This window comes from Bubalus kerabau, chromosome X (genome assembly GCF_029407905.1).
Source record: "Bubalus kerabau isolate K-KA32 ecotype Philippines breed swamp buffalo chromosome X, PCC_UOA_SB_1v2, whole genome shotgun sequence".
Classification (NCBI taxonomy): Eukaryota; Metazoa; Chordata; class Mammalia; order Artiodactyla; family Bovidae; genus Bubalus; species Bubalus kerabau.
This window is the reverse complement of record NC_073647.1, coordinates 73315714-73343317: the sequence shown is the minus strand read 5'-3', so window position 1 is coordinate 73343317 and position 27604 is coordinate 73315714. Positions and strand designations below refer to the sequence as shown.

The following is a 27604-nucleotide window of genomic DNA, read 5'->3' as shown; positions in this document are numbered from 1 at the left end:
TAAGGCAGAAACAAATGGAAGAAAACAGGGATGCTGTCCCCTGAAGTACTTATTTAGAAACCAGGAGAGCCGCAGCAAAGTGTTAGGAGGACTTGACTGGGCAGGTGGCACACTTGATGCTGACCACCCAACTAAGATAGATTGCTTAGGCTTTGCTGAGCTAGCATCTTCCAGAGAAGAAAAATCATATTTTTTATCCCACTTTAAGGCAGTTTACAGTAAAACACGTGCATAGCAAGAGCTTAATTATAAGTCATCTAACATTATATCTAGAAAGGAGGGTTAATTACATTAAGAATCAGACAGAAGATCAATCCTGAGCACATGATTATTTCTGAGCCTCCTGGAAGCCTAGCAGAAATGGAACAATGATAATTCAAGGCCGCTGCATATTAATGCATGTAGCCTCAGTTGAAGATGGTAACCTACCCCCACTGGAGTTTCTCACTTTTCTCTTCTTGTCTTATAGTTCAGCCTGATTTCTTGAATTCAATATGGATGTTTCCTGGCTTTATATAACATATTTGATATAAAGAAGCCAATTAGTAACAAATAAGCAGTTTGAAGAAAGACCTATTAATACTTATCTTGTAGCCATCAGACTGGGCTCACTTCACACAGAAAGGTCTCTGGGATAGATTGGAACTCTGAAACTCTCTGTAGATCCCATGAACAAAACTATTCCACCAAGCTAAAAGGTCTTTGAGATCCATCTTCAACTCCATCCTCCATGAAATTCTGGAATGATTTTCCCTTGTCTTGTCCCTTTTCTACTGCTTCTTAGTCTACTCCACTAACCTCATTTCAAAACAACTAGCTGTTGGATGCATGAACTAAAATGCCATAAAGAATTCACATATTTGATTGTTTTTCTGTCAAGAAGGTTAAATGAAGAGAGCTACCATTTCTAAGAAGGTTGGTTCGACTGCCTGAGTCTGGCCCCCAGGCAGATTAGGCCAAGGTTTTGGCCAAGTAAAATTGCCAATTGCCTAAAAGAAAAGACTAGCACATTGCTCATTAGGGCATTCTGAACTTGCCTGTGCAATCTTTTTGCTACCCTGCAATTTCCTGTTGGTTATAAATGAAACCTTTCTAGCTGTTAATGCAGCCTGTGAATTGAAAAAAAAAGCATGTAATTAATCAAAGGAGGTTGGGGGGATTCACTAAGCCTGAGTAAAGGGGAGAAGCTGGACAAGGCACTAGGACCTAGAAGGCATCTATCCACCCTGGCAGGAATTTCTTGCTTGGAGCTCAGACAACAAAGGCATAGAGAGATTGGTTTTCTTTCTCTCAGCATCTCCACCCAACCAGCAGAAAACCGGTGAGTGGGGCTTTGGAGTGATTTTCAGGGAGAATGTAAGAGATGTCAAACGGAAAAAGCACAAGGCAAAGTGCACGCTCTCTCCCTCTCTCTCAGTGTATCCTCTCTCTCTTTCTTTCTCTTCTCCCCTCTTTTTTGCCTTATTCTATTGGATTTTTTTCCTTAAGCCTCTACCTGGGATTTTCCATTGGAAAAGTGAGTTTGATGTTCTTTTGTTTTCACTGTGATATTGATTTTAGAATAATACCACCCCAGATTTAAAGCAAAGCCTAGTGTTGCTAGCATGCCTGGGGAAATGCTTGCTACTTGTTTTGAGGAGGTGGGGTCTCTTACACTGCAGGTTGTCTGACAGAGACAATGCTGAGCTCAGCACAGGTCATGTTGACACTGGAAGAAAAGAAGGACCGAGCCTGGCAAACCTGCTAGGCACCAGTCCTCCTTTATTGCCTGTCTTCCTGGTCCCCTGCAAATATCTCAATGTGGCAGTGTGTAGCAGCTGAGCCCTGCGTGCTTTGTGAGTCCTTTTATCCCCATCTGTGCAATGCATGTTAATAGTTTGTCTCCTAGGCTGTCACTACCTTTGCTAGCATTTGGGGCTTCTTTTGTATTTGGTTTCATATTGTAATTTCCTTTCTTTCTTTCATTCTTTCAGCAGAAAGGGGGAAAGTAAATCTGACAGATGACCATCTTTTGCCTCAGCTAACACACCTAGGCAATAGACAAATTTGGGGTGTGCTGCCTGCTGTGAGGGTGAAATGCCCCTTCATTCAGTGTAGAAACCCAGAACAATGGAAGGTGTGCTTGCTTCTAAAGGTCCCATATGCTGTTCAGGGACTCATTTGGGAATCTTTACACAATTAAAATACTCCATTAAGAGGTGGGGCTGCATCGTTGATGGGGGGTAGAGCACCTAGAGAAAGCGAGGGGCTGGGGGGTGGGAGGAAGGATTTTGTGGCCAAATGGTACCAGGGCTAAAGCAGAACAAATAACTTGTTAAATAACTGATTTTTGTAATCCTTTTTTTTTCCAGCTTATTTCTTGTGAATGTCGGATAGCTGCACCAGCTTGGTGGGGAAGGGGGTTGATGAATAGCACAAAGACTGGCTGTTCCCTAGAGGCTGTGGCTTTAAAGGAGAATCCTACTTTATTCTAGGGGGGAGGGGATGCACACATTAAAGTAGGAAAGGGGGCTTGGAATAAAATTAAAACACTACCCTTATAATTATTTCACTGAAATGCAAAGATCACTTCCTGAGCTAGAGATGCTAACCTTGGCTAGGTCCTTCTGTTCCCTTCAAGGGGAATTTTGTCAGGCTATGGATTCATTTACAACCGTTAGTCATGTGGGCATGTGTGAGGAAACAGATGCCAGTTTTAATGTATTTACCCTGAAGTTACAATTTGATAGGAGCCACTGTCAGTAAGTCCCAGGATTTTAAGCGATTTCAAAATCCCTCCCTCTCCTTTCTTTGGAACAGTGCCCAAAGTGCCTCCCTCCGCATCTCTCACCCCCACCCCCACAACCACCAGCACCCCTCCAGCCCCTCCCTTTTCTCTATTAAGATCAATATTCTTGCAGGTCAGGGGCAAGCAGCAGATGGGTCACGGGCTTTTTTCAACCAGTTCTTTTCACAAGCAGCAGATTGCAGATCTGGATCTGGCTAATATTTGAATTCCTTTCTTTTTTCCCCCTCCTCGCCCCTTTTCTTTGCTTCCTTTCATCCCCCTCCGCCTCCCCGCTTTTCTCCAACACTCAGGTCTCTGAGGTTCCACCAAAATATGGAACTTGATTTTGGACATTTTGACGAAAGAGATAAGACATCCAGGAACATGAGAGGCTCGCGGATGAACGGGCTACCTAGCCCCACTCACAGCGCCCATTGTAGCTTCTACCGAACCCGAACCTTGCAGGCACTAAGCAACGAGAAGAAAGCCAAGAAGGTACGTTTCTACCGCAATGGGGACCGCTACTTCAAGGGGATTGTGTACGCTGTGTCCTCTGACCGTTTTCGCAGCTTCGACGCCTTGCTGGCTGACCTGACACGATCTCTGTCTGACAACATCAACCTGCCTCAGGGAGTGCGCTACATTTACACCATTGATGGGTCCCGGAAAATTGGAAGCATGGATGAACTGGAGGAAGGTAATTCGAGGAGTGGGTGGTGGCCCTTAGTGGGAGGGGTTATTGTTAGTTATGGTTACATTTCTTGGCTTTGATTAAAAGAAATTGGGAATATGCTTGTTAAAACATGAGGGTGCTGCTGAGACTTCTGATTCTGTAGGCATAGTCAGAATCATTAGCCATTACCCTCCGTGGGCTTCAGTCTCGGCTGGGGTTGAAGTGTGGCTGACTATGAGGATGCATTGTGTTGATCTCCCAGGGTATACAAAGAAAAATCTGAATTGTATCATTTACTCTAGAATGTGTTCATCGTCAACTCTAAAGAGCACTATTGAGGCAGACCATAAAATCCTTAGGGGTATAAAATGAGGAAGGAGGTTTGGTTGGGTTAAGAGAAAGAATATACTTATATCCTTTGAACGGCTGAGAGACTCTTTGTGAATGGCAACTCATGGAAACGTGCACCCTAAAAGCTGGACTTCCCGAATGTATTCACAAAGGATTATACTTTTAGGTAAGTGGTCACTGCTCAGCTGTTGCTTCTAAAAAGCCCATTTCAGGGTGTGTCCCTTAGGCTGAGGTCATTAAGAGAAATACCAAAGAAAGCTGTAGGTATGTCTGGTATTTTAATAAACATTATTCCTATTAGAATAGGAACTGACTCACTATACCTAAATCTGTATTTAAACAGATTTCTAGATTTTGGTTCTGCAATTGAATTTTATGACAAGATTGCTGAAAATCCTGACAATCTGTGCACCCAACTCAAAAATAGGGAAAACTCCAGCTCTTGCCCAAACTTGCTCAGCCATGAAGTCTTTTTCATGATCATATAGATAAATAGATCTGGGGACATGTTCTTAATATTTCACTTTATCAGATCAAGTATATTGAGGATGCCTCCCCACCCCACTTTTTCATGGGTGTTATATGTGCGATTGGTTTAACGTGACAGTACTTTAAAGGACAGCTTCAGGAGTCCTTCAAGAGTCCTTGTGATAATGAAAACGTTTTCCCCCACCCCCAAACTTCTTCCCATTCTCCAACCCTCCCTCCTCATTCTTTCCATTCCCCTGAGCAGATGAGTTTAGAACAGGCAGATCTCTAGGGAAACCAAATTCTGAAACAGCTGGCAAGGAAGGAGAAACAGCACATTAAAGGACTTGATAGGCAGTGCCCCACCTCTGATTCACTGCTTCTAGGTTTCTTGTATTCCTAAACAAAGGAGCATGAGGGCTTCCCCCGTACAAGAGCACATTCTCGCAAGGAGCTGCTGTTTCTCAAGTCAGGTCAAGTGATTTGGGGCTAGTTACTTATAAGAGCCAGTGTCCATATGGCTGCCAGATCTGGGTCTCAGGCAGGGATCAAGTCTGAGGTTTTTCTCCAAGTGGACCTTGAGAAACAATGCTGATGCGGCTTGATTATTTGATCAGGTGCTGGAGGGCCAGGAAGAGGTTAATCCCAGGCTTCTGAACATTGAAGGATTGGCCATCCTAGCAAATATCGTAAAAGAAAGGAGAGTCTGGGCAAACTTGAAGGACTAGAAGCTGGATCCAGGGAGCTGTCCAACAGAGTAATCGATAGGGCTTGTGTCTTTTGTCACTGTAAAATCCACATCTCAGTCAAACTGGGGGGGGGGGGTGAGTGTTTTCTCCGTAATAATTTTCATAAACAAAGCACCTGACTCGCCAGTATGTCCACATTTCTGCTAGCTGCTATCTTTTAAAGACCACCATAGATGCTCAGGCAGAATTCTGAATCAAGTGCCATTGTATTTGGAGCGAGGATTACAGTGTTCTTCTGTCTGATGTGAGAGATCTCATGCACAGATTTCTCTCTTCCCCAAATACATTTTTTAACATGTCTTGCTCAAAGAGTGGCCCTTGGTATTGATTTTCCTTCCTGGATTTGTGTGTGTGTGTGTGTGTGTGTGTGTGTGTGTGTGTGTGTGTGTATGCATGTGTGCATATGTATATGTGTATTGTGGTGTGTGTTGTGAAAATCTTAGCTGAATATATGTAATAAATACAATTTTGAAGACTGCAGCTTTCTTTTCTCTTGATCCTTTTGAATTCTACTAGATTGGACTCCTCTTATTTACCACTCTTGGGTGCAGTAGTAGTACTTCCTGGTGAATTTCTGGTGAGTGTGCAGAGTGTGAATTTATGCAGAGTGTGACTAAGGCTCATTTGCATTTATTCACATGTCACTTACAGTCACAGTCTGCTGTGGCCCTCAATGGCCTCTCAGTCCTGACTGAGTACTGCGATTCAGTCAAGGAAATTCTAGGGTATTCCTGGGATAGCACTGAGAAGTGTGACCAATTTTCCATCACCGTTGCACCAAATGGGAAAAGGCACAGATATGAAGAGGATAAAGAAAAGGGGTCTTCAGGATTTCCCCGGCAGTCCAGTGGTTGGTACTTTGTGCTTCCATTGCAGGGACCAGGGGTTCAATCCCTGGTGGGGGAACTAAGATCCCACATGCTGCATGGTACAACCAAAAAAAAGGGGCAGTTGTTTTGCTCCTATTTTTTTTTTTCTTTGTCCTTTTGCAACTACTCATGTAGGAATGGAGGATAAAAGTCTTTTACTTTGTTCACCTTTGGAAGAGGTTGAATGAATGATTAAAACAAATAATTTACACATTGCTTTACAAAAGACTTCAAATTGAAAAGTTTGGAAAGATCCCTGGGGGAAGAGTCAGATTCTTTGGGTTCTTGTCTTAGCAGCAAAAGGTTATGACAGGAAAATAAATTTTTTGAATCAGATTTGGTTCAAATCCAAGCTCTGCCACCTGCTAGCTTGTGTGAACTTGGCGAAACCATTTAGGCCCCCCGAGCCTCAGTTGTTCATCTGTAAAATGGGCATAATTGCTTTGAGGGTTAAATGAGACAATGAATATAAATTGTTTAGTATTCTGCCTAGCACATTAGCAAGTACTCAATAAAGGGTTGTAGTTTAGTCACTCAGTCATGTCCGACTCTTTGTGACCACATGGACTGTAGCCTGCCAGGCTTCTCTGTCCATGGGATTCTCCAGGCAAGAATACTGGAGTGGTTTGCCATTTCCTTCTCCAGCGGATCTTCCTGACCCAGGGATCGAAACCGTCTCTCCTGCCTTGGCAGAGGCGGGTTCTTTACCACTAGCGCCACCTGAAAATTCCAATAATGGTAGATGTTACTATTGAGTTGGCATAAAAGTTTTAGTTTTTCATAAGATGGTACTGAAAAACCCAAATGATCTTTTTGGCCAACCCAATATTTGAGTCATCCTAGTTTATAGCTGGTTAAGCTACATGACTATAGATTTCTTCTTATCATCACTGTGACTAATGTTCTCTCTTTTTAAAACAACTTAAAAAAAAACCCAATTTATTAGGGTTTAGTTTGCACACTGTAAAATTCACCAACTGAATTAAATGATTTTTAGAAAATTTACCAAGTGATGAAACCATCATCATAATCTAATTTTATCCCATTTTCATCATCTCCAAAAGAGACACTGTACCAATTAGCAGTCACTGCCCACTTGCCGTTTTCTCTTCAGCCCTAGATGACTACTTATCTGCCTATGTCTCTACAGATCTGCTGAGTCTGGATATTTTATAGAAATTGAAATCATATACTATTTGGTTTTTGTGACTGGCTTCTTTCACTTAGAAAATGTTTTCAAGGTTTGTATGGACAGAGAAGCCTGGTGGGCTATATTCCATGGGGTTGCAAAGAGCTGGACAGGACTGAGCGACTAACTCTTAACTAACTTATACTATGTATCAATACTTCACTCCTTTTTAAATTTTTTTTTACTTTTTTGAATGCACTGGGTGACATGTGGGATCTAATTCCTTGACCAGGGATTGAACCCAAGCCCTCTGCCTTGAAAGCACAGAATCTTAACCATTAGACTGTTAGGGAAGTCTCCATTCCTTTTTTTAAAGGAATAATATTGTATCATATGTATAGATCACACTTTGTATATCTATTGTAATATTCTTATCTGTAAAATGAGACTAGTAACACCTGCCTTCGGTATCTATTAGAGTGATTGTGAGGATAAAATTAGATAATAGATATGGAAACACATTGACAAGGTAAAGCTGCAGCTCCAAGGGACTATTATTGTTCATGATATAATAATAGTAATGCTAGTGAGAGGTTGGAATAGCTAGTGGCTCCCAAACCTGCCTGCTTTTCCGAATCTTTTAGGGCTTTAGAAAAATATCAGTTCCTGGGCCACACCCAGGAATTGACTCAGAATCTCCAGCATGTGTTTTTACAAATTTCCCCAAGTGAACCTTACAAGCAGTTAAACTTGGGAAAGTACTAGAGTAAATGATCTTGATGGTCCCCTGTAGCTACCTACAATAGTGGGTATTCCTGGGAATACAGAAATCTTTTTGTTTTTTGACTTGTTTATCTTAAAGAAATAATGGAGCTTAAAACATACTATGTTTCCAAATGGCCACATTATGAAATATTTAGCCTAAATAAAATGAAATGGAAACCAATTGGTTAATAATCACTATGGCCTTGTGGCACTCCTTTGTCTAATGCCTCTCTGGTCTAACTGTCTGCTGCTAGATACTGAAAGTAGTAAGGGGACCATTTTGGACCAAAGTCATGTTATTGATGTCAGTTTTCCCACAGTTCCTTGGTTACATGAAAGGTCTTCGGGAAGCCATACAGAATGTGGCCATATATGTATGAGCTGTATTACCAGTAGATCAATGAATGAAATCCAAGAGTGGCTTTTTTTTGTTTGTTTAGTCTTTCATTAGAGAATTGTTCTTCCCTCATGTACTGTCTAATTCCTTCTCCACTTCCTTGTATGTAAGTACCCAGATCAATCTTCATGGTATCATCTTGAGCATTATTATGCAGATCTTGGGACAAAATATTTAAATTGGTACAGTCTTGTTGAAAGATCTATATGGTGACACTGGCTATGATCCACTTTCTTTGCCATAGCTCATTTGTTCCAATGAGATGAAACCACTTTCTCACTAATTTATCTTCTAACTACTAAAGCAAGCACCTTGCCGAAGAGGAGGATTTTAAGATACCTGGGAGAGTGATACATCACTAATAGATCTGATAATACGATAAAGTGCCATTTAATATTTTCCTTCTGGAGGGAGGAAGCCCGGAAAAAGAGGAGAAAGCCCAGACAGATGTGCTTTTTGCACTGAGAAACTATAAACATATTTAATGTTTTTGGAAATGGAGTCCTCCTGAAATTGAAGAGAGGTAGACATTAGATCATCTTGGGGCCACAGCTTGTTCCCTTCCTGCCCTTTCAGCTTTGCTTCCATGACTTCATTTCCTTACCCCCTCGCCCTGAAGCAGATTGTCGATTCCAGCAAATTGTCACCTTGCTTGGCTCTGAAGCCAGCTTTCCTTTTTGACTTCCAGCGGGTGGGAAATGGCTCCTGGAAGCTGTGACAGGAGTAGAACCCAGCTGTGTAAAGGTGCAACACCCCCCACCCCCTACCCCCACCCCGGCTCCAAGTGCCTGGCAGCTGGACCTGCAAGAATCTTCGAGCTCTGGCAGCACACGTTGCAGATGCTCACAAAATCAGAACAAGGAAACCTTGATCAAGAGAAGCAGCTCATTTGTTATCTTTCTGGAAGAGGAGAGTCCTTAGTGGGGGGCACCTATTTCTTTAACAGGCCATTACCATAACAACTCTGTCTCTCAAAGCCTGTTTGGGATGGAGAAGAGAAGAAAATTCCTTCTTATAGACCTTTAGGGCTGGAAGGAACTGAAATGTCACCTAGCACAATACTTTCCATTATAGACAGAAAAGCTGGGACTCAGATATTAAATGATTTGCCTGAGGTCAACCCAACTTGTTGGGTTGGGTGGGATTTGAATCTAGGTCTGTCTGACTTCCCCTCCACCATCACAAACATCCTGCCCTCTGTTGGGGGATGCAGATAATGGGTGAGGGTATGCATTATGGGGTCAGCGGTCCTATGGAAAATCTGTACCTTCCCCTGAATTTTACTGTGAACCTAAAACTGCTCTAGAAAAAGATAATCTTTAAAAATATTCTGCCCTCAGTGTGCACCAGCAGTGGCAGCAAGTGGCTTTGCTTGGTGTTAGCCATTAAGTTAGCACATTTGGCATTGAAGCAATCGGAGGCCTCCTCTCAAGCCTCAGGAAATATTATCTTTGAAGCATGAGTCCCATGCAGTGCTCATATTCTATATGGATTATGGCATAGTTCCAAGATGGCTGCCCTTGCTGCTGCTTCTTTTCTTTCCTTCAGCTTCTACTCCTCCTCTTTTCATCTCCTTTCTCTAAACTCTTTCTTCCTCCTTTCCCTCTTTGCTCTTCTAGTTCTCTCTTTATTCCTTCAGATTAGGGCCTTAATAATAGTGATGGCTGGCATTTATCAAGTGCTTACTATGTACCAGGCTGTGGGCTCACCTTGAGCCCCAGAACAACCTTCAGAAGAAGATATTGTTATCATCATCCCCACTTTGCAGACAAATAACTGAAGCGAAGGGGAGTTAGGTAATTTGCCCAAGGGTGCACAACAAGAAAATATTGGGAAACCCCATTCTGACTGACATCACATCAGCTGCTCTTTTTCCATTACTTCATATTGGGGCCAAAAGGAAATAGAGTGGAGAGACTAAAATGTACTGTTGGAAAGTGTTCAACATAGATTTGGCTGAAAGCTGGGCCCTCGGAAAAGTTCTTGGGTGCCATATGATACTATAGCTGTCTGCCATCATGTTCATTTTCATCTGGGGTGGTTAATCATACTCATAGTTCAGAGGCTTAAGAGGTTTAAGAGATGGAAGCAAAAAAAAGTCTAGAGTCCTAATAGGGCTACACAGCTGACTCTCCAGAGGAGACTGTAGATGAGTGAAATCATAAATATATAGCCTCATACATTTGCACACCACCAGTTGTCTGACAGAGTTTTAAAGTACATGACAAATTATGGAAAACATCTGACTCAAAGGCAGTGACCTCTTGGAAGGTGCCTGTGCATCTGGTAGAGTGGTAAGGCAAGAGATCATTTCTAGCATGTGAGGAATATTGGCTGTAAATATATGGAGGAATTGAAAGGGTCCCTTCATCCTTTAAGTCAAAAACTAAAGGCCACACCCTCTAATCACTTCGGTTGGATTGAAATGGCCAGTGGGAGCTGAGAAATTAGGGTTTCTTTTGGCTGAGGTCTTTGACTTCCCCATCCTGGCTGTGCATGCAGGCACAGAGTGTAGGAGGGGGCCTGTGCTCACCTACAAACCCAGGTCTTGGTCTCTTTGTCAAGACAGAACGCTAGCAGCTCCTGGGACTCAGAACAGGGTTGGAAGTTTACCTTCCCCTTCCATACTCACATCTAAATGTCCTCAAAGGTGCCCTAGAGAATCTGACTGAATCTTCTCTCAGCACTAACTGAGAAATGTATTAATTAACATGACTTAAAGTCTTTGGTGCTACAGCACAACAATCAATATTTGCACAAGGAGTGAATTATCAGCCTAGCTGAATGTCTGCTCAGTTCTCCTGCTGAGACCAAAGGAAGAAGAGCCATCAGATTATAATTGTGTTTAATGCTTTCTTTGCACTGGCTTGGGTTGATTTATTTATTTATTAAACATTTTTACTGACGAGTTAATCCTGATTAAATCACACTGGTTTTCTGCAGCTTGACCTCTGGATGAACTTTCGTATACCTTGAGACTAATGTGTTTTACCCGACAAATTCAACCTTTTCCAGTAGTCTCTCCCCCTCCAAGCTGAGCCTACCTCTTTTCTTCTTTTCTCCAGCTTCTAGGTCCAGGTGTCTAATCCCTTCCTCTTGCCTCTGGCCTCTGCCTTTCTTCCGCTGAATTAGTCATTTCCCCTGTGCATGCATGCTCAGTCGCTTCAGTCGTGTCTGAGTCTTTGCAACCCCATGGACTATAGCCTGCCAGGTTCCTCTGTCCATGGGATTCTCCAGGCAAGAATACTGGAGTAGGTTGTCATATCCTTCTCCAGGAGATCTTCCTGACCCATTGATCGAACCCACATCTCCAGCATTGCAGGCAATTTTTTACCACTGAGCCACTGGGGAAACCCAGTCATTTCCTCTAGCCCATGGTAAATGTGAAAACTGCACTAGATCCCTCCGATCCATAAATCAGGCTGTATAATGTATTTTCACATCTCCACCTCAGTACTTGTGGCAGCCAAGGGTGAGCACTGGCGAAGACGACCCTGAACACATAGAGCTAGTGTGTAGCATTCGTTAAGATGGAAAGATGGGGAGTGGGTAGTGAAAACGGGAAAGCATTTCTCCAGCAAGAACTAGACTTGGAAACACAAGAAATAGTGTGAAATGTGTGTGTGTGTCCAGGTGGTTATTTAGATAGTTTTTCTACCTGCCTGTGGGGATGATCAGTAGAAGACAATTATACACATACATGCACCACACATACATACACACACACACACATTTCACATTTTAGTATTCTGCTGCTTAACCATATACTCTGTCCAAAGTACAGTCTGCCTTCTTGGCCAGTTTGCACTGTATGCCCAATATGAAAGGTTACTGTGGTCACTTTAACTTGGAATAAAAATGTATTAATTTTGAAAGTTCTCCCCAGTTCATAATATAACAAAGGCATGGGGCTGTGAGTCCAGAAATAGGATGGGAACATTAAGAAATAGAGACATGTTAATGGAAACTTACAATACCCTATGTAAAATAGATAGCCAATGGGAATTTGCTATATGACTCAGGGAACTCAAACAGGGGCTCTGTAACAATCTATAGGGGTGGGATGGGGAGAGAGATGGGAGGGAGGTTGTGGAGGGAGGGGACACATGTATACCTATGGCTGATTCATGTTGATGTTTGGCAGAAGCAAACAAAATTCTGTAAAGCAATTATCCTATCATATGTGAAACGAATCGCCAGTCCAGGTTCGATGCATGAGACAGGGTGCTCGGGGATGGTGCACTGGGATGACCCTGAGGGATGGGATAGGGAGGGAGGTGGGAGGGGGGTTCAGGATGGGGGACACATGTACACCTGTGGCGGATTCATGTCAATGTATGGCAAAACCAATACAATAAAGTAATTAGCCTTCAATTAAAATATATAAATTTATATATAAAAAAGATTAATTAAAACAATAAATAGAGACATGTTAAAAAACACTTCAGTAAGGCCCCTAGACATTAACACATATGCTAGAAGTTAATAGACATTTCAATTCCAGTAAAACAATGTCAAGATTGAGAACCCCACTTGGTAGATTATACTTAGATATATTCATTGTCCTTGGGACCCTTAGCTTTATAGGATTTTTTACTAAGTATGCCGTTATAATGAAGACTATTTTGCTGATTACTTGCCCTTGAATTTGAATGAACCAAACTGTTAGAGAGCCTAATTAGGAATGGCACATGAAGTTTGTTATTATCATCATTTCTCCAAAAGTCCTACTCCAAGGTCAGTGTGTATTAGTCTTGTTAGAATAGTCCATATACCTGCTATTAATCACCATGTATTTCTTCCCTTAGGGGAAAGCTATGTTTGCTCCTCTGACAACTTCTTTAAGAAGGTGGAGTACACCAAGAATGTCAATCCTAACTGGTCTGTCAATGTGAAGACATCTGCCAATATGAAAGCCCCTCAGTCCCTGGCCAGCAGCAACAGTGCCCAGGCCAGAGAGAACAAGGACTTTGTGCGCCCCAAGCTGGTGACCATCATCCGCAGTGGGGTGAAGCCTCGGAAGGCTGTGCGTGTGCTTCTGAACAAGAAGACAGCCCACTCTTTTGAGCAAGTCCTCACTGATATCACTGAAGCCATCAAACTGGAGACCGGGGTTGTCAAGAAACTCTACACTCTGGATGGAAAGCAGGTAGGTGCTTTTTTTTTTTTTCCCCAAATTACTCTTCATTTGTTCTGAATCCTTAGTTGACCATCTTAAACCTCAAACATCATTTTTGGTTGGGAGATCCTTCCTCCACCTCTCATTATCCCTACCTGATATGTTATGTCTCATTTGGAAGAAATGTCCATTCAGAGACAATGCAATGGAACAGGAATCTGAAGCTTCAGAATGCAATCTGCTTCTGACTTACCAAGTAGAATGGTCACTTATTAGCTTCCTTATCTGCTAAGAAAAGATGTGTTGAAACCTAGGTCCTACATACTCTTTTGAATATGAATTTAGCTATTGCATGAGGCAACCTTGATTGTTCAATGTATGTGACTGGAAATGAGATTTGTGCACTTATTTCCTGTCTGATATTCTTAAATTGGTACTCAACATCCATTCTGATGAAAAGAAGTTGAAGTGACCACCGTATTATATGAAAGGAGTCATATATGGGGGAAGAACTGAAGTCCTTGGTTTGTTGTCTTTGCCTCACACAAGACTACATTTTTTTCTCTCTTTTCCATGTGACATAGCTGTCTTAATTTGGGCTCCACTGATGGTTTCTGTGAGAAAGGGACTATTTCAGGATCCTAAAATTAGCCCAAGAAAGATGCTGACATCTGTTCCTCTCCAAATCAGGTTCTGCATGTCACTGGTTATGTTACTAAAGTACCACCTATATTAATATCTGGGAAAGAATGCAACTAGGCGTCTCCATCTGACAGATGCACCATTCTCTTGAGCATGGGGAGCTGTAAATATATGACAAAAAATGTTCCAAGGAAAGTGGAACAGTGGCTGGTTCCTTTGCCTCTAAAGAGAATCCTGGTCCATCATCAGACAAGACAAGTGTGGATTATTATCAGTCCATACTTTCCACCTCTTAAAATACCTTTGGTGTTTGAACTATATAGATTCTAAAAAAAAAAATTGATTCACTATATCAGAATTATGAGTGTTCAAATGCAGAGCTAAGTCTCCTTCCATCATTTCTATTATATACTGTGCACTACAAGATTTTAAGTTGCTGGGAAAACGCAACTTAATGTACATGGTGATTTGGATAAATGTGTGCCTTCTATCTGTTCCCCACCATTTTGTGATCTGAGAGAAACCTGGAGGTATTGGTTGTATGTAATTTGTATGTGATTTGTATTGGTTGTATGTGGTTGTACCAAAGCAATGGGTTTGTCTGTGATGCGAAAAGTTCTAACTCCTAAGTATCTGTCTAAAGCATATCTGTTTTTTGAGGACCAAGTATATATTAAACAGGAGCTGTCCAGGAATAGGAATACTCATCAGAAACCTAACCTCAGAGAAGTAGGGCCTAGGAATTTTATGATCAGTGGATCTTAGAGTTTAGGGTGACCTTAGAAGCCATGATATTTAATCTCCCTTCCATAGCAAGGATATAATCTACAACCATTTCAATTTCATAAAAGCCTATATCACTGTTGAACAGCTGGAGTTTTTAGAAAGATTTTTCTAACATTAGGCATAATTCCGTTTCTCTGTACCCTCAGCCTCTTGAAGAAGTACAGGACAAATACAAACCAGGAACATCAGACTGGGATTTAGAAGGCATAGTTTCTAATCCGGATATTGCTACTTACTCTGTGACCTTGGGCTAATCACGTAACTATTCTGAGGCTCACGCTTCTCTGCACAAAAGGGCTAATCACATCTGCCCTTTCCATGCCCACAGGATTCTCATGAAGATCAAATGAAATCATGGATATGAAAGCAGTCTGGAAATCAAAACACACGATATAAATATGTGTGCATACAATTCATCATGAAGTGAGATAAAATATGTAAATTTTCAGACAATTTAAATACATATTAATAAATGTTAGCTCTCTTTCCTCAACTTTACCTTTCTATGATTCTTACCACAAATTTCCAGCATTTTATGGGGTGTGCATTCTGTCGGCTGTGCATTCCTTGCCATTCTGGGATTGTTCCTAATAATAATAATAATAATAAAGGACACCTCCACCTCCTAAGTAAGCAAGCTCCAGTCCAGTGATGGTGGATTTTCATCCTATAGCAAGCTTTCCAACTCCTTTCAAGCATGGGTTCCCATTTCTTTGGGGAACACTTTACAAATTATCAAGGTATGATATGGTGTGTGTACAGACACGTCAGGGAGGAGTGTGCAAGGGAGCAGAACAATGCCTTGGCAGACATCAGTGACTCTGCACTTACTGTTTGTTCTCTTTAAATTGTCTCCCTCTCCCTACTCTGACCCCTGGGTTCATCTTTTAAGGTCTGGTCCCAATCTAATGTTATTTCTGTAAACGTCTGTCTCCATCATGCGAAGTTAAAGTAATTTTAATCTTTTTTTTTAAATGCTCACCTCCTGATACACAGTGGATGCTCTATAAATATTTGTTGATTGAATGGGTTGTTTGTGCTCAGTCTTTCAGTTGTGTCTGACTGTGCAAGTCCGTAGACTGTAGCCCACCAAGCCCCTCTGTCCATGGAATTTCCCAGGCAAGAATAGAATGGTTGCCATTTCCTTTTCCAGGGGATCTTCCCAGGCCAGGGATCAAACCCACATCTCTTGGGTCTCCTGCATTGGCAGGTGGGTTCTTTACCACTAGCGCCAGACTACACTTAGGTCCATCAGAAGACATAGCGGGCTTCCAAAGGGGTTCATATTCCACCTGGGAAGCTCCTATTACTTACTTAGAAGTCACTGAGGGCAGACTATTAAAGAAGTTTTTTCTCAAAGTATATTCTGAGGACTGAACCCATTTCCCCACTCCCAGAAGCTCTTCATGAAAGGGTTTTGTGGTCAAATAAGATTGTGAAATGCTGCACATTATGTACCTTTCTTAGAGACTCACATTGCCCACTGGCACGTTAAATGTTCTGAGAAGTCCTGCAGAAAGGAAATCCATTTAGACTCAGATTTCCCAATCTGAAGCTTCCCTCATAGCTCAGTCAGTAAGGAATCTGCCTGCAATGCAGGAGACGTGGGTTGGGAAGATCCCCTGAAGAAGGAAATGGCAACCCACTCTGGTGTTCTTGCCTGGAGAATTCCATGAACAGAGGAGCCTGGCAGTCTACAGTCCATAGAGCTGCAAGAGTTGGACATGACTTAGTGATCAAAACACCACATTTCTCAATCTTACTTAACCACAAACATATTTCATGGAATACACAGATACACACACACATGCACACACACACGAGAGAGAGAGAGAGAGAGAGCGCACTACGAAATACTGTTTATAGAATATACTGAATGATTAGGAACTAACTGCTCTTACCTCACTGGTAAGATTGCCATACATAGGGTAACCCATAAATCAAACATTGTTATATGGTTACAGCAAGGACATTAAATAAGAGATTTAGGGGTATGAGGACAAAACCTACTAATTACAAAATAGTTACTGAGCATACTGAAAGTGGGAGCCAAATTCAAAGTTTTGGAGCCCAGCCCATTTCCCAATTCTAGTGATGACAGCCGTCATGTCAACACCTGTCAGTCACTTTGATTACTACTATATTCTTACTACTTGGGAATATGATCTTCCTCTGTGCATGCTGAAGGCACACGTGTTGCAATGACTTGGACTTGCTTGGCTGAGATTCCATGCCTGTCTTTGGCTAAAAGTGGCACCAGGCAGAAATGATGAAGACAGTCCAGGCTATTTGTGATGGAACATTTTTATCATGAAGTCAGGACCATCACTTGGTTTCAGTCTTGCTCTAACTGGATCCCAAATGGACCAAATCAAGTAGTTTTCAGCCCCTTTGTTTAAATAATCACCAGATAAAACAGCCCAGTTGATTATACCTGATTTATTGTTGCTTCCGGAGAAGGCAATGGCACCCCACTCCAGTACTCTTGCCTGGAAAATCCCATGGACGGAGGAGCCTGGTAGGCTGCAGTCCATGGGGTCGCACAGAGTCGGACTCGACTAAGCGACTTCACTTTCACTTTTCACTTTCATGCATTGGAGAAGGAAATGGCAAGCCACTCCAGTGTTCTTGGCTGGAGAATCCCAGGGATGGGGGACCCTGGTAGGTTACCGTCTATGGGGTCACACAGAGTCGGACACGACTGAAGTGACTTAGCATAGCATAGCATAGCATTGTTGCTTCTGTTCTCATGTGTACCATTTGACTGGCTCTGATGATTGACAAGCAATCTGAATATGGCTCTCACCTCTTTTTCTGTTTTTATTTTGTTTGGACGTGCTTTTGGAGCCTTTGATCTTTTTAGGGCTTATGTTTTGCTGATGTAGAAGACCAGTTTCCTTTGAGATATTTGTGGTCTGTGTAGACAGCGAAGCTGAAGTGAAAAAAGTCCAGGTGTTAGTCGCTTAGTTGTGTCTGATTCTTTGTGACCCCATGGACTGTAGCCTGCTAGGCTTCTCTGTCCATGGAATTCTCCAGGCAAAAATACCGGAGTGGATAACCATTTCCTTCTCCAGGGGATCTTCCTGACCCAGGGATCGAACCCAGGCCTTCTGCATTGCAGGCGGATTCTTTACTGTCTCAGCCACCAGGGAAGCTCGGATGGGGAAGCTAACCATCACTAATAGGATGAGGTCCCTATTCCTCACTTTAATAAGAAATTGCTAATGGAATAAGGAGTAGTTGGTAGGGCCCTGGCTACTCCCAGGGGCTATAATGGATTTCTAGGCAGTCAAGGCTTCCCTGGTGGCTCAGACAGTAAAGAATCCACCTGAAATGCAGGAGACCTGGGTTTGGTCCCTCTGTTGGGAAGATCCCATGGAGAAGGGAATGTCTACCCACCCCAGTATTCTGGCCTAGAGAATTCCATGGACAGAGGAGCCTGGGAGGTTAGAGTTCATGGGGTCACAAAGAGTTGGACATGACTGAGCAGCTTTCACTGTACTTCACTTCACCTCAGGTAAAACATGATGAAGGGATGGATGATGATACATATTAGTTCACTCTCAGGTGAGGTTGTTCTTTTGATTCCTGGAGTGGTTGCAGTGTGTTGACAAAATTCAGTTCAGTTCAGTTTAGTTGCTCAGTCATGTCCAGCTCTTTGCGACCCTATGAACTGCAGCATGCCAGGCCTCCCTGTCCATCACCAACCCCCAGAGTTTACCCAAACCCATGTCCATCGAGTTGGTGATGACATCCAACCATCTCATCCTCTGTTGTCCCATTCTCCTCCTGCCCCCAATCCCTCCCAGCATCAGACTCTTTTCCAATGAGTCAACTCTTCACATGAGGTGGCCAAAGTACTGGAGTTTCAGCTTTAGCATCATTCCTTCCAAAGAAATCCCAGGGCTGATCTTCAAAATGGACTGGTTGGATCTCTTTGCAGTCCAAAGGACTCCCAAGAGTCTTCTCCAACACCACAGTTCAAAAGCATCAATTCTTTGGTGCTCAGCTTTCTTTATAGTTCAACTCTCACATCCATACATGACCACTGGAAAAACCATAGCCTTGACTAGACAGACCTTTGTTGGCAAAGTAATGTCTCTGCTTTTGAATATGCTGTCTATGTTGGTCATAACTTTCCTTCCAAGGAGTAAGTGTCTTTTAATTTCATGGCTGCAATCACCATCTGCAGTGATTTTGGAGCCCCAAAAAATAAAGTCTGACACTGTTTCCCCATCTATTTCCCATGAAGTGATGGGACCAGATGCCATGATCTTAGTTCTCTGAATGTTGAGCTTTAAGCCAGATTTTTCACTCTCCTCTTTCACTTTCATCAAGAGGCTCTTTAGTTCTTCACTTTCTGCCATAAGGGTGGTGCCATCTGCATATATGAGGTTATTGATATTTCTCCCAGCAATCTTGATTCCAGCTTGTGCTTCCTCCAGCCCAGTGTTTCTCATGATGTACTCTGCATATAAGTTAAATAAGCAGGGTGACAATATACAGCCTTGATGTACTCCTTTTCCTACTTGGAACCAGTCTGTTGTTCTATGTCCAGTTCTAACTGTTGCTTCCTGACCTGCAGGTAGGTTTCTCAAGAGGCAGGACAAGTGGTCTGTTATTCCCATCTCTTTCAGAATTTTCCACAGTTTATCGTGATCTGCACAGTCAAAGGCTTTGGCATATTCAATAAAGCAGAAATAGATGTTTTTTTCTGGAACTCCCTTGCTTTTTCAATGATCCAACAGATGTTGGCAATTTGATCTCTGGTTCCTCTGCCTTTTCTAAAACCAGCTTGAACATCTGGAAGTTCACGGTTCATGTATTAAATTATACAACTATTAATTTCTATAATCAAGCCACATGTTGACCCTTTATGGTTAAATGTCATTGACACACAAAAACTAGAACCTAAATTTCTGGTTCATTTGGTAGTAGTGGCTCAGTAGATACATGGTCTAGCCTTGAAGTCATTTCCATTAAGCACAGGGCATGGTGATTCTGTTAGAGATTCAGAGCTTTAATAATAGACTTTTAGCTGCAGCTGTTTCTCACGCCATCCATTTTCATGTTATACTTACTGGGATCTCTAGTCTCAGTTTTGTCCGTGTCCAGGTTCTATACAGTCACAGATTCCCTATGGCTTCAACATGCCTGCCTAAGGGATAAGTATGGCCTTTAGTATTTGTATTAGCTTTGTTAGGCCAATTTTTAAAATTAGATGAATTTATTTTCTGTTTCTGTCTATATCTTTCTAGTACCAACTACTTGAACCAGGAATTTTAGGTTTCAGAATAACAGAAAATAGGTTTAAATGATTCCCAGATTACCCAGAGCCTTGGAAGCTAGAACAGGAATTTTAGGAAATGTTTTGAATAATAAGATGGCAGAATAGGAAAATGAGAGCACAAAGGGTATTTGAACTGCTGTTAAGTATTCCAGGAAAGACTTTCTCCTTCCATCTTGCTATGCTAAATAACTGGGTGCTGGAAGCACAAAGGTAATTGCAGGCAACACAGGAAGACTAGTTGGATTTAACCTTGGAAATGTTGAGCGCATTTCCCAAGGTGGATATATCTTTATTTTGCTTGTGTAGGCATTTCTTCTCCATGCTCCCCCCTCTCCCCCGCATCTCAGCCCCCTCCAGCCACATCTGGTCTTAGTTATACTCCTTGGCCTTCAGGTCTCCCATAGCCAACCTCTCTCTCCTCCTAGTGCTATGTCCTGTCAATCAACATTGGGCTCAATAGAAAAGGCCACATGGACATAAATTACGCCCCCAAAGGGAGGTCATTTATCATTGACCTTCACTGAACAAAACCAAGGCTGGAAGAGTAATGTTTGTATTACCTAAAGTTCCCTCTCCTCAACCTTCCACAAATTGGATTCCTGGAGACAGGTTTTGAGAGGATTGGCTTGAGCATGAAATAGAAAAGAGCAGAGAAGTGGAGCCAGGCTGGGCCCTTTGAAAAGAGATGGTTTGCAAACTACTTTGCCATATGTAGTATAGACTTCAAGCTGTCTCATACAAAGGTAGATTTTGTACTTTTAAAGCAGGCTTAAGGGGATTCCTTGGCAGTCCAGTGGTTAGGACTTGGCACTTTCAATGCCGGGGCCCAGGTTCAATCCCTGGCCAAGGGACTAAGATACCACAAACGACTTGGTATAGCCCCCTTTCCTCTCAAAAAAGAGATCTAATGATGGAAGTGGCCCAACATCAAATATACTGATATTCTGGAAAGAAAGGACCAAGTATAGTCTGGTGATTAGTTATTTCTTCAGCAATTTATCATCTTCAGTTCAGTTCAGTCACTCAGTCGTGTCCAATTCTTTGCGACCCCATGGACTGCAGCATGCCAGGACTCCCTGTCCATCACCAACTCCTGGAGATTACCCAAACTCATGTCCATTGAATCAGTGATGCCATCCAACCATCTCATCTTTGTTGTCCCCTTCTCCTCTTGCCTTCAATCTTTCCTAGCATCAGGGTCTTTTCAAATGAGTCAGCTCTTCACCTCAGGTGGCCAAAGTATTGGAGTTTCTGCTTCAGCATCAGTCCTACCAATGAACATTCAGGACTGATTTCCTTTAGGATGGACTGGTTGGATCGCCTTGCAATCCAAGGGACTCTCAAGAGTCTTCTCCAACACCACACTTCAAAAGCATTAATTCTTCAGTGCTCAGCTTTCTTTATAGTCCAACTCTCACATCCATACATGACCACTGGAAAAACCATAGCCTTGACTAAGATGGACATTTGTTGACAAAGTAATGTCTCTGCTTTTTAATATGCTGTCTAGGTTGGTTATAATTTCCTTCCAAGGAGTAAGCATCTTTTAATTTCTTGGCTGCAGTCACCATCTGCAGTGATTTTGGAGCCCCCCAAAATAAAGGCTGACACTGTTTCCACTGTTTCTCCATCTATTTGCCATGAAATGATGAGACAGGATGCCATGATTTTTCTTTTCTGAATATTGAGCTTTAAGCCAACTTTTTCACTCTCCTCTTTAACTTTCATCAAGAGGCTCTTTAGTTCTTCTTCACTTTCTGCCATAAGGGTGGTGTCATCTGCATATATGAGGTTATTGATATTTCTCCTGGCAGTCTTGATTCCAGCTTGTGCTTCCTCCAGCCCAGCATTTCTCATGATGTACTCTGCATATAAGTTAAATAAGCAGGGTGACAATATATAGCCTTGACATACTCCTTTTCCTGTTTGGAAACTCCTTTTCTGTTGTTCCATGTCCAGTTCTAACTGTTGCTTCTTGACCTGCATACAGATTTCTCAAGAGGCCAGTCAGGTAGTCTGGTATTCCCATCTCTTTCAGAATTTTCCACAGTTTATTGTGATCCACACAGTCAAAGGCTTTGGCATAGTCAATAAAGCAGAAATAGATGTTTTTCTGGAACTCTCTTGCTTTTTTGATGATCCAGCAGATGTTGGCAATTTGATCTCTGGTTCCTCTGCCTCTTCTAAAACTAGCTTGAACATCAGGAAGTTCACGGTTCACGTATTGCTGAAGCCTGGCTTGGAGAATTTTGAGCATTACTTTACTAGCGTGTGAGATGAGTGCCATTGTGTGGTAGTTTGAGCATTCTTTGGCATTGCCTTTCTTTGGGATTGGAATGAAAACTGACCTTCTCTAGTCTTGTGGCCACTGCTGAGGTTTTTCAAATTTGCTGGCATATTGAGTGCAGCACTTTCACAGCATCATCTTTCAGGATTTGAAATAGCTCAACTGGAATTCCATCACCTCTACTAGCTTTGTTCGTAGTGATGCTTCCTAAGGCCCACTTGATTTCACATACCAGGATGATTGGCTCTAGGTGAGTGATCACACCATCGTGATTATCTGGGTTGTGAAGATGTTTTTTGTACAGTTCTTCTGTGTATTCTTGCCACCTCTTCTTAATATCTTCTGCTTCTGTTAGGTCCATACCATTTCTGTCTTTTATTGAGCCCATCTTTGCATGAAATGTTCCCTTGGTATCTCTGATTTTCTTGAAGAGATCTCTAGTCTTTCCCATTCTGTTGTGTTCCTCTATTTCTTTGCACTGATCATTGAGGAAAGCTTTCTTATCTCTCCTTGCTATTCTTTGGAACTCTGCATTCAAATGGGTATATTTTTCCTTTTCTCCTTTGCTTTTGGCTTCTCTTTTTTTCACAGCTATTTGTAAGGCCTCCTCAGACAGCCATTTTGCCTTTTTGCATTTCTTTTTCTTGTGGATGATGTTGCTCCCTGTCTCCTGTACAATGTCACGCACTTCCGTCCATAGTTCATCAGGCACTCTATCAGATCTAATTTATCATCTTAGAGTTTTATTGTTGATGAAATGCTGTAGGCTCTGAGCAGTGATGTAGCTGGGCCTTGGTCATTTCAATCAAAACTTTGACACAGTATTCCAGTCTCTCATACTGAGTAGTCTATCAATATCCAACATTCAGCAGATGGAAAGAGCCTGAAACTGAGATTCAAAGACCTGAATTCTAGTCTTCCTTCTATTTTCCACTAGTTATATGTTTTGGGAGCCAATCAAATCTCTTTTCTGGACCTCAGTTTTTGAGATAAGTACATGACCTACCAGAGTATTTCTAGCTCCATGTTAACAGAGTAGTCATCTTACAGTGTTGCTTCTGTTTAGGTATTTTTCACCAAGCTGCTATTCTTCTCAAAGTCCTCCACCTCTCTATGCTCCTAGTCTCTCCTACCTGATGTAGTAGTCACCTTGGTGGATATGTTATTTTCTACGATGGTTCCTAAAGGGGTTTACACAGTTCTTATATTCAGATCTTTCAATGTCTGTGATGACATTACCAGAGAATATTTTCAAACGTAATTTTGATTTGACTTCCTTTTCTTAACAATGTGGATGACATGAGAAGCAGAGGGTGGAGGAATCACTAAACAAAACGAGATAAAAGCCAGCTTGCTAATTGTTGCAAGTATTTGACAGTGCCATTAATAAGGTGTCTTCAACATAGTAGTGCTATTTTCAGTGCAGAAAAGGAATATTGCCAGTGGGAGAGGTTAGCATCAGAGCTATTACTTAAGTAATCAGAAGAATCATTAAGTGGGAGTTTATCAGGGAGTTGATTCCATGAACAACCTTTGAAGTAACTGGCCTCTTGTTTTTAGTTCTTTATTTTCATCGTTCCAATTATTGCCATTCCCTCAAAGTGGAAGACAATTCATTGTCTCCAAATGCAGTTTTTAAAATAGCTTTATTGAGATATAAACCTTTGTGTGTGCTTAGTTGCTCAGCTGTGTCCGACTCTTTGCAACCCCATGGCCTATAGCCTGCCAGGCTCCTCTGCCTATGGGATTCTCGAGGCAAGAATACTGGAGTGGGTTGCCATGCCCTCCTCTAGGGGATCTTCTCAACCCAGAGGAACCCAGGTCTCCTGCATATAAACCTTATACCATACAATTCACCCAATTCGAGTGCACAATCCAATAGCTTTTAGTATACTCAGACAGTTGTGCATCCGTCACCAGGATCAATTTTATACAGTTTTTATCATCATGAAAAGAAACTCTACACCCTTTAGACGTCATGGTCCAATCCCCTGACCACCCTTTCTCCAGGCAACCACTTATCTTTCTGTCTATACTGATTTGCTCATTCTGGACTTTTAATATGAATGAAATCATGCCACATATGATCTGTTGTGGCTGACTTCTTTACTTAGCATGTTTTCAAGGTTCAACATGTTGTAGCATCACACTATTTCATTCCTCTTTATGGCTGAATAATATTATATTATTATAAGAGGATATACTACATTTTATTTATTTATTATTGAATGGAAATTTGATTTGTTTCAACCTTTTGTTATTATGAATAAAGCTGCTATGAACATTCATGCTCAGATTTTTATGTGGGCTTATGTCTTTATTTATCTTGGATAAACACCTAGAAATTGTATTGATGGGTTGCATAGTATGTATGTTTAAAATTTTAAGAAACTGCCAGACTATTTTCTAAAATGGCTGTACCATTTTACATCCCTACTAGCAATGTATGAGGATTCTTCACATCTTGCCAACACTTGTTATTGTCTATCTTTTTATGAGTCATTCTAGTGGATATAAAATGGTATCTCATTGTGTTTTTTTTTTATTTGCTTATCCCTAATAACTAATGGTATCAAATATAGTTTCTCATGCTTATTGAACATTTGTGTATCTTCTTTGTTAAAATGTCTATTTAGATCTTTGCCATTTAACAATTAAATTATTTCCTTATTATTGAGTTATAAGAATTTTTATATATTCTGGATATGTCTTATATCGCATGTATAATTTCCAAATATTTTCTCCCAGTCTGTAGTATGTGTTTCCATCTTTTTAATGGCTGTCTTGATTTTTCAAGAGTGAATTGTTTTATTTTGCTGAAATCCAGTTTATTAATTTTTGTGTATCATGTGAGTTAAGGGTCAAAGTTTTTTTCCTTCCTTCTTTTCTTCATTCCTCCCTCCCTCACCCTTTCTTTCTGTCTGGTCCTTCTTTTTTTGTAAATGTATATCCAACATTTCTAGCACCATTTGTTGAAGAGATAAGGCAGACTTTTTTTTTTTAATGTGAGTTTAATCCAAGAGTTAGAAATAGCAATGACCCATATATCTGGCAAGTACCTTGACTTCAAAAGTTAGCAGCCAAATTCTGTGAAGTTTTCTCTTCCAAGAACTTTGGATATGAACTAACAGCACAGAAGTTTCTCTTGTATAGATGTTCTGAAACAGTAACTCAATCCAAAGCTATAACAGTGAGGTTGGCTAAGCCTCATTAAGTAGGAAAAACATAAGAGGGCTCAAGAGAACTTAAAAGGACCTATTGTTCCTTGGCAGTGCCCCCCATGCTCTAGACTCTTGGTGTTCTCATCCCACAGCCAGCCAAACTTGCTTATCCCATGTCATATCCCTTCAGGGTGGTGTTACACAGGATTGGGCCTGGGGAGTAGAGAGATGCCAAGAATTGCTTGGATTACTTTTTTGGGGAAAAGCTTAATTAAGATATAATTCACATACCATATATTTCACCCATTCAAAATACACAATTCAATGATTTTTTGGTGTATTCATAGACATGTTGCAGGCATTACCATAGTCAATTTTCATCACCTCAAAAAGAAATTGTGTTAACTTTTAACTACCTCTCCCTACCTCCTATTTCTCCTACCCCTAAGCAGTCATTAATCTACTTTCTGTGTCTATAGATTTGCCTTCTCTGGACATTTTATGCAGATGAATCATGTAGTCTTTTGTGACTGGTTCTGTTCACTTAACATAGTGTTTTAGGCTCATCTATTCAGACACGACTGAAGCAACTTAGCAGCAGCAGCAGCATGTTCTAGTATATATTTGGATTTCATTTCTTTGTATGGATGGATCATATTCCATTATATGATTATACCATATTTTATGTACCCATTCATTGGTTGATGGACATTTGAGCTGTTTCCATCTTTTGACTATTATTACTAATGTTGCTATGAGCATATGTGTTTAAGTTTTTGAGTGGCCATATATTTTTATTTCTCTTGAAGATATATTTAGTAATAGAATTCTTGGGTGCTGGGGTTTTTCCTTTTGCCTAACCACCAAATTCATGTTCCTAAAGCATGTACCCAAAAGACTACTCCAAATAAAAAACTTGACAGTCTTTTTTTTTTTCTGTATAGAGATTTGGCCAAGAGTTCTTGCCTAAGGGAACACTAGAAGGAAATATAAGTGTCCCTTTAACAAATTTTCTTAAAGCTAGAGCAAATACAAAGAAGTCATTTCCCTCTTCTTTTTATCTTAGTCCCACCTTGACCTTTCTAACTCTCGAGCATCAAGGAATCTTTCTAAAAAGAGGGAACTTCTACTACAAATAATTACACGCTCTTCCCTAACCACCAAAGCTTCTTTAAAAAAAGTATACCAAAAGGGATCTCCAGAACCCCAGTCCATCTATTTTTCCTAGATTTAGAATACTTTTATTTTTGATATCACAGATTCTACCCTCTCCAGGTCTTATGATATTAGCTCTTAAGGGGGAAAAAAGAAGTTTGGGTGTAGAGAGCCACCACAATCCTGTATACATTATTAGCTCAGTGGTCTTTATCTGAAGCAGTTTTGCCCCTAAGGGGGCATTTGGCATTATCTAGGGCTTCCTTTTGAACTGTGGTGTTGGAGAAGACTCTTGAGAGTCCCTTGGATTGCAAGGAGATCCAACTAGTCCATTTTAAAGGAGATCAGCCCTGGGTATTCTTTGGAAGGAACGATGCTAAAGCTGAAACTCCAGTACTTTGGCCACCTCACGTGAAGAGTTGACTCATTGGAAAAGACTCTGATGCTGGGAGGGATTGGGGGCAGGAGGAGAAGGGGACGACAGAGGATGAGATGGCTGGATGGCATCACTGACTCGATGGACATGAGTTTGAGTGAACTCCGGGAGTTGGTGATGGACAGGGAGGCCTGGAGTGCTGCAATTCATGGGGTCGCAAAGAGTCAGAGACGACTGAGCGACTGAACTGAACTGAGCTGAACTGAGGGCTTCCTTTGTGGCTCAAATAGTAAAGAATCTGCCTGCAATGCAGGAGACACAGGAGATGTGGTTTTGATCCCTGGGTTGGGAAGATCCCCTGGAGGAGGAAATGACAACCTACTCCAGTATTCTTGCTTGGAGAATCCCATGGACAGAGGAGCCTGGTGGGCTACAGTCCATGGGGTCACAAAGAGTCAGACATAACTGAGCAACTAACACTTTCATTTTCACTTTCAGAGACATTGTTGGTTGTCACAAATGAGGGTGAGATGCTACTGAAATCTAGTTGGAAGAGGCCAGGGATGCTGCTTAACATCCTACCATGCACAGAACAATTCCCCACAGCAGAGAATTATCTG

At 41.5% G+C, this 27604-nt stretch overlaps 1 protein-coding gene and 1 non-coding gene across 2 annotated transcripts in view; both read left to right on the top strand.

Moving 5' to 3' along the window:
• DCX (doublecortin) overlaps window positions 1–27604 on the top strand; it is a 399460-nt gene that overhangs the window by 295009 nt on the left and 76847 nt on the right. Inside the window, exons 4-5 of the mRNA XM_055565318.1 lie at window positions 3079–3464; window positions 12977–13317. Coding sequence (XP_055421293.1) covers window positions 3101–3464; window positions 12977–13317 — 705 coding nt within the window. The 5' untranslated portion in view covers window positions 3079–3100. The remainder of the gene's footprint in view (window positions 1–3078; window positions 3465–12976; window positions 13318–27604) is intronic.
• On the top strand, window positions 20785–20856 carry TRNAE-UUC (transfer RNA glutamic acid (anticodon UUC)). Its single transcript has one exon. It is a non-coding gene; the product is annotated as a tRNA-Glu (tRNA).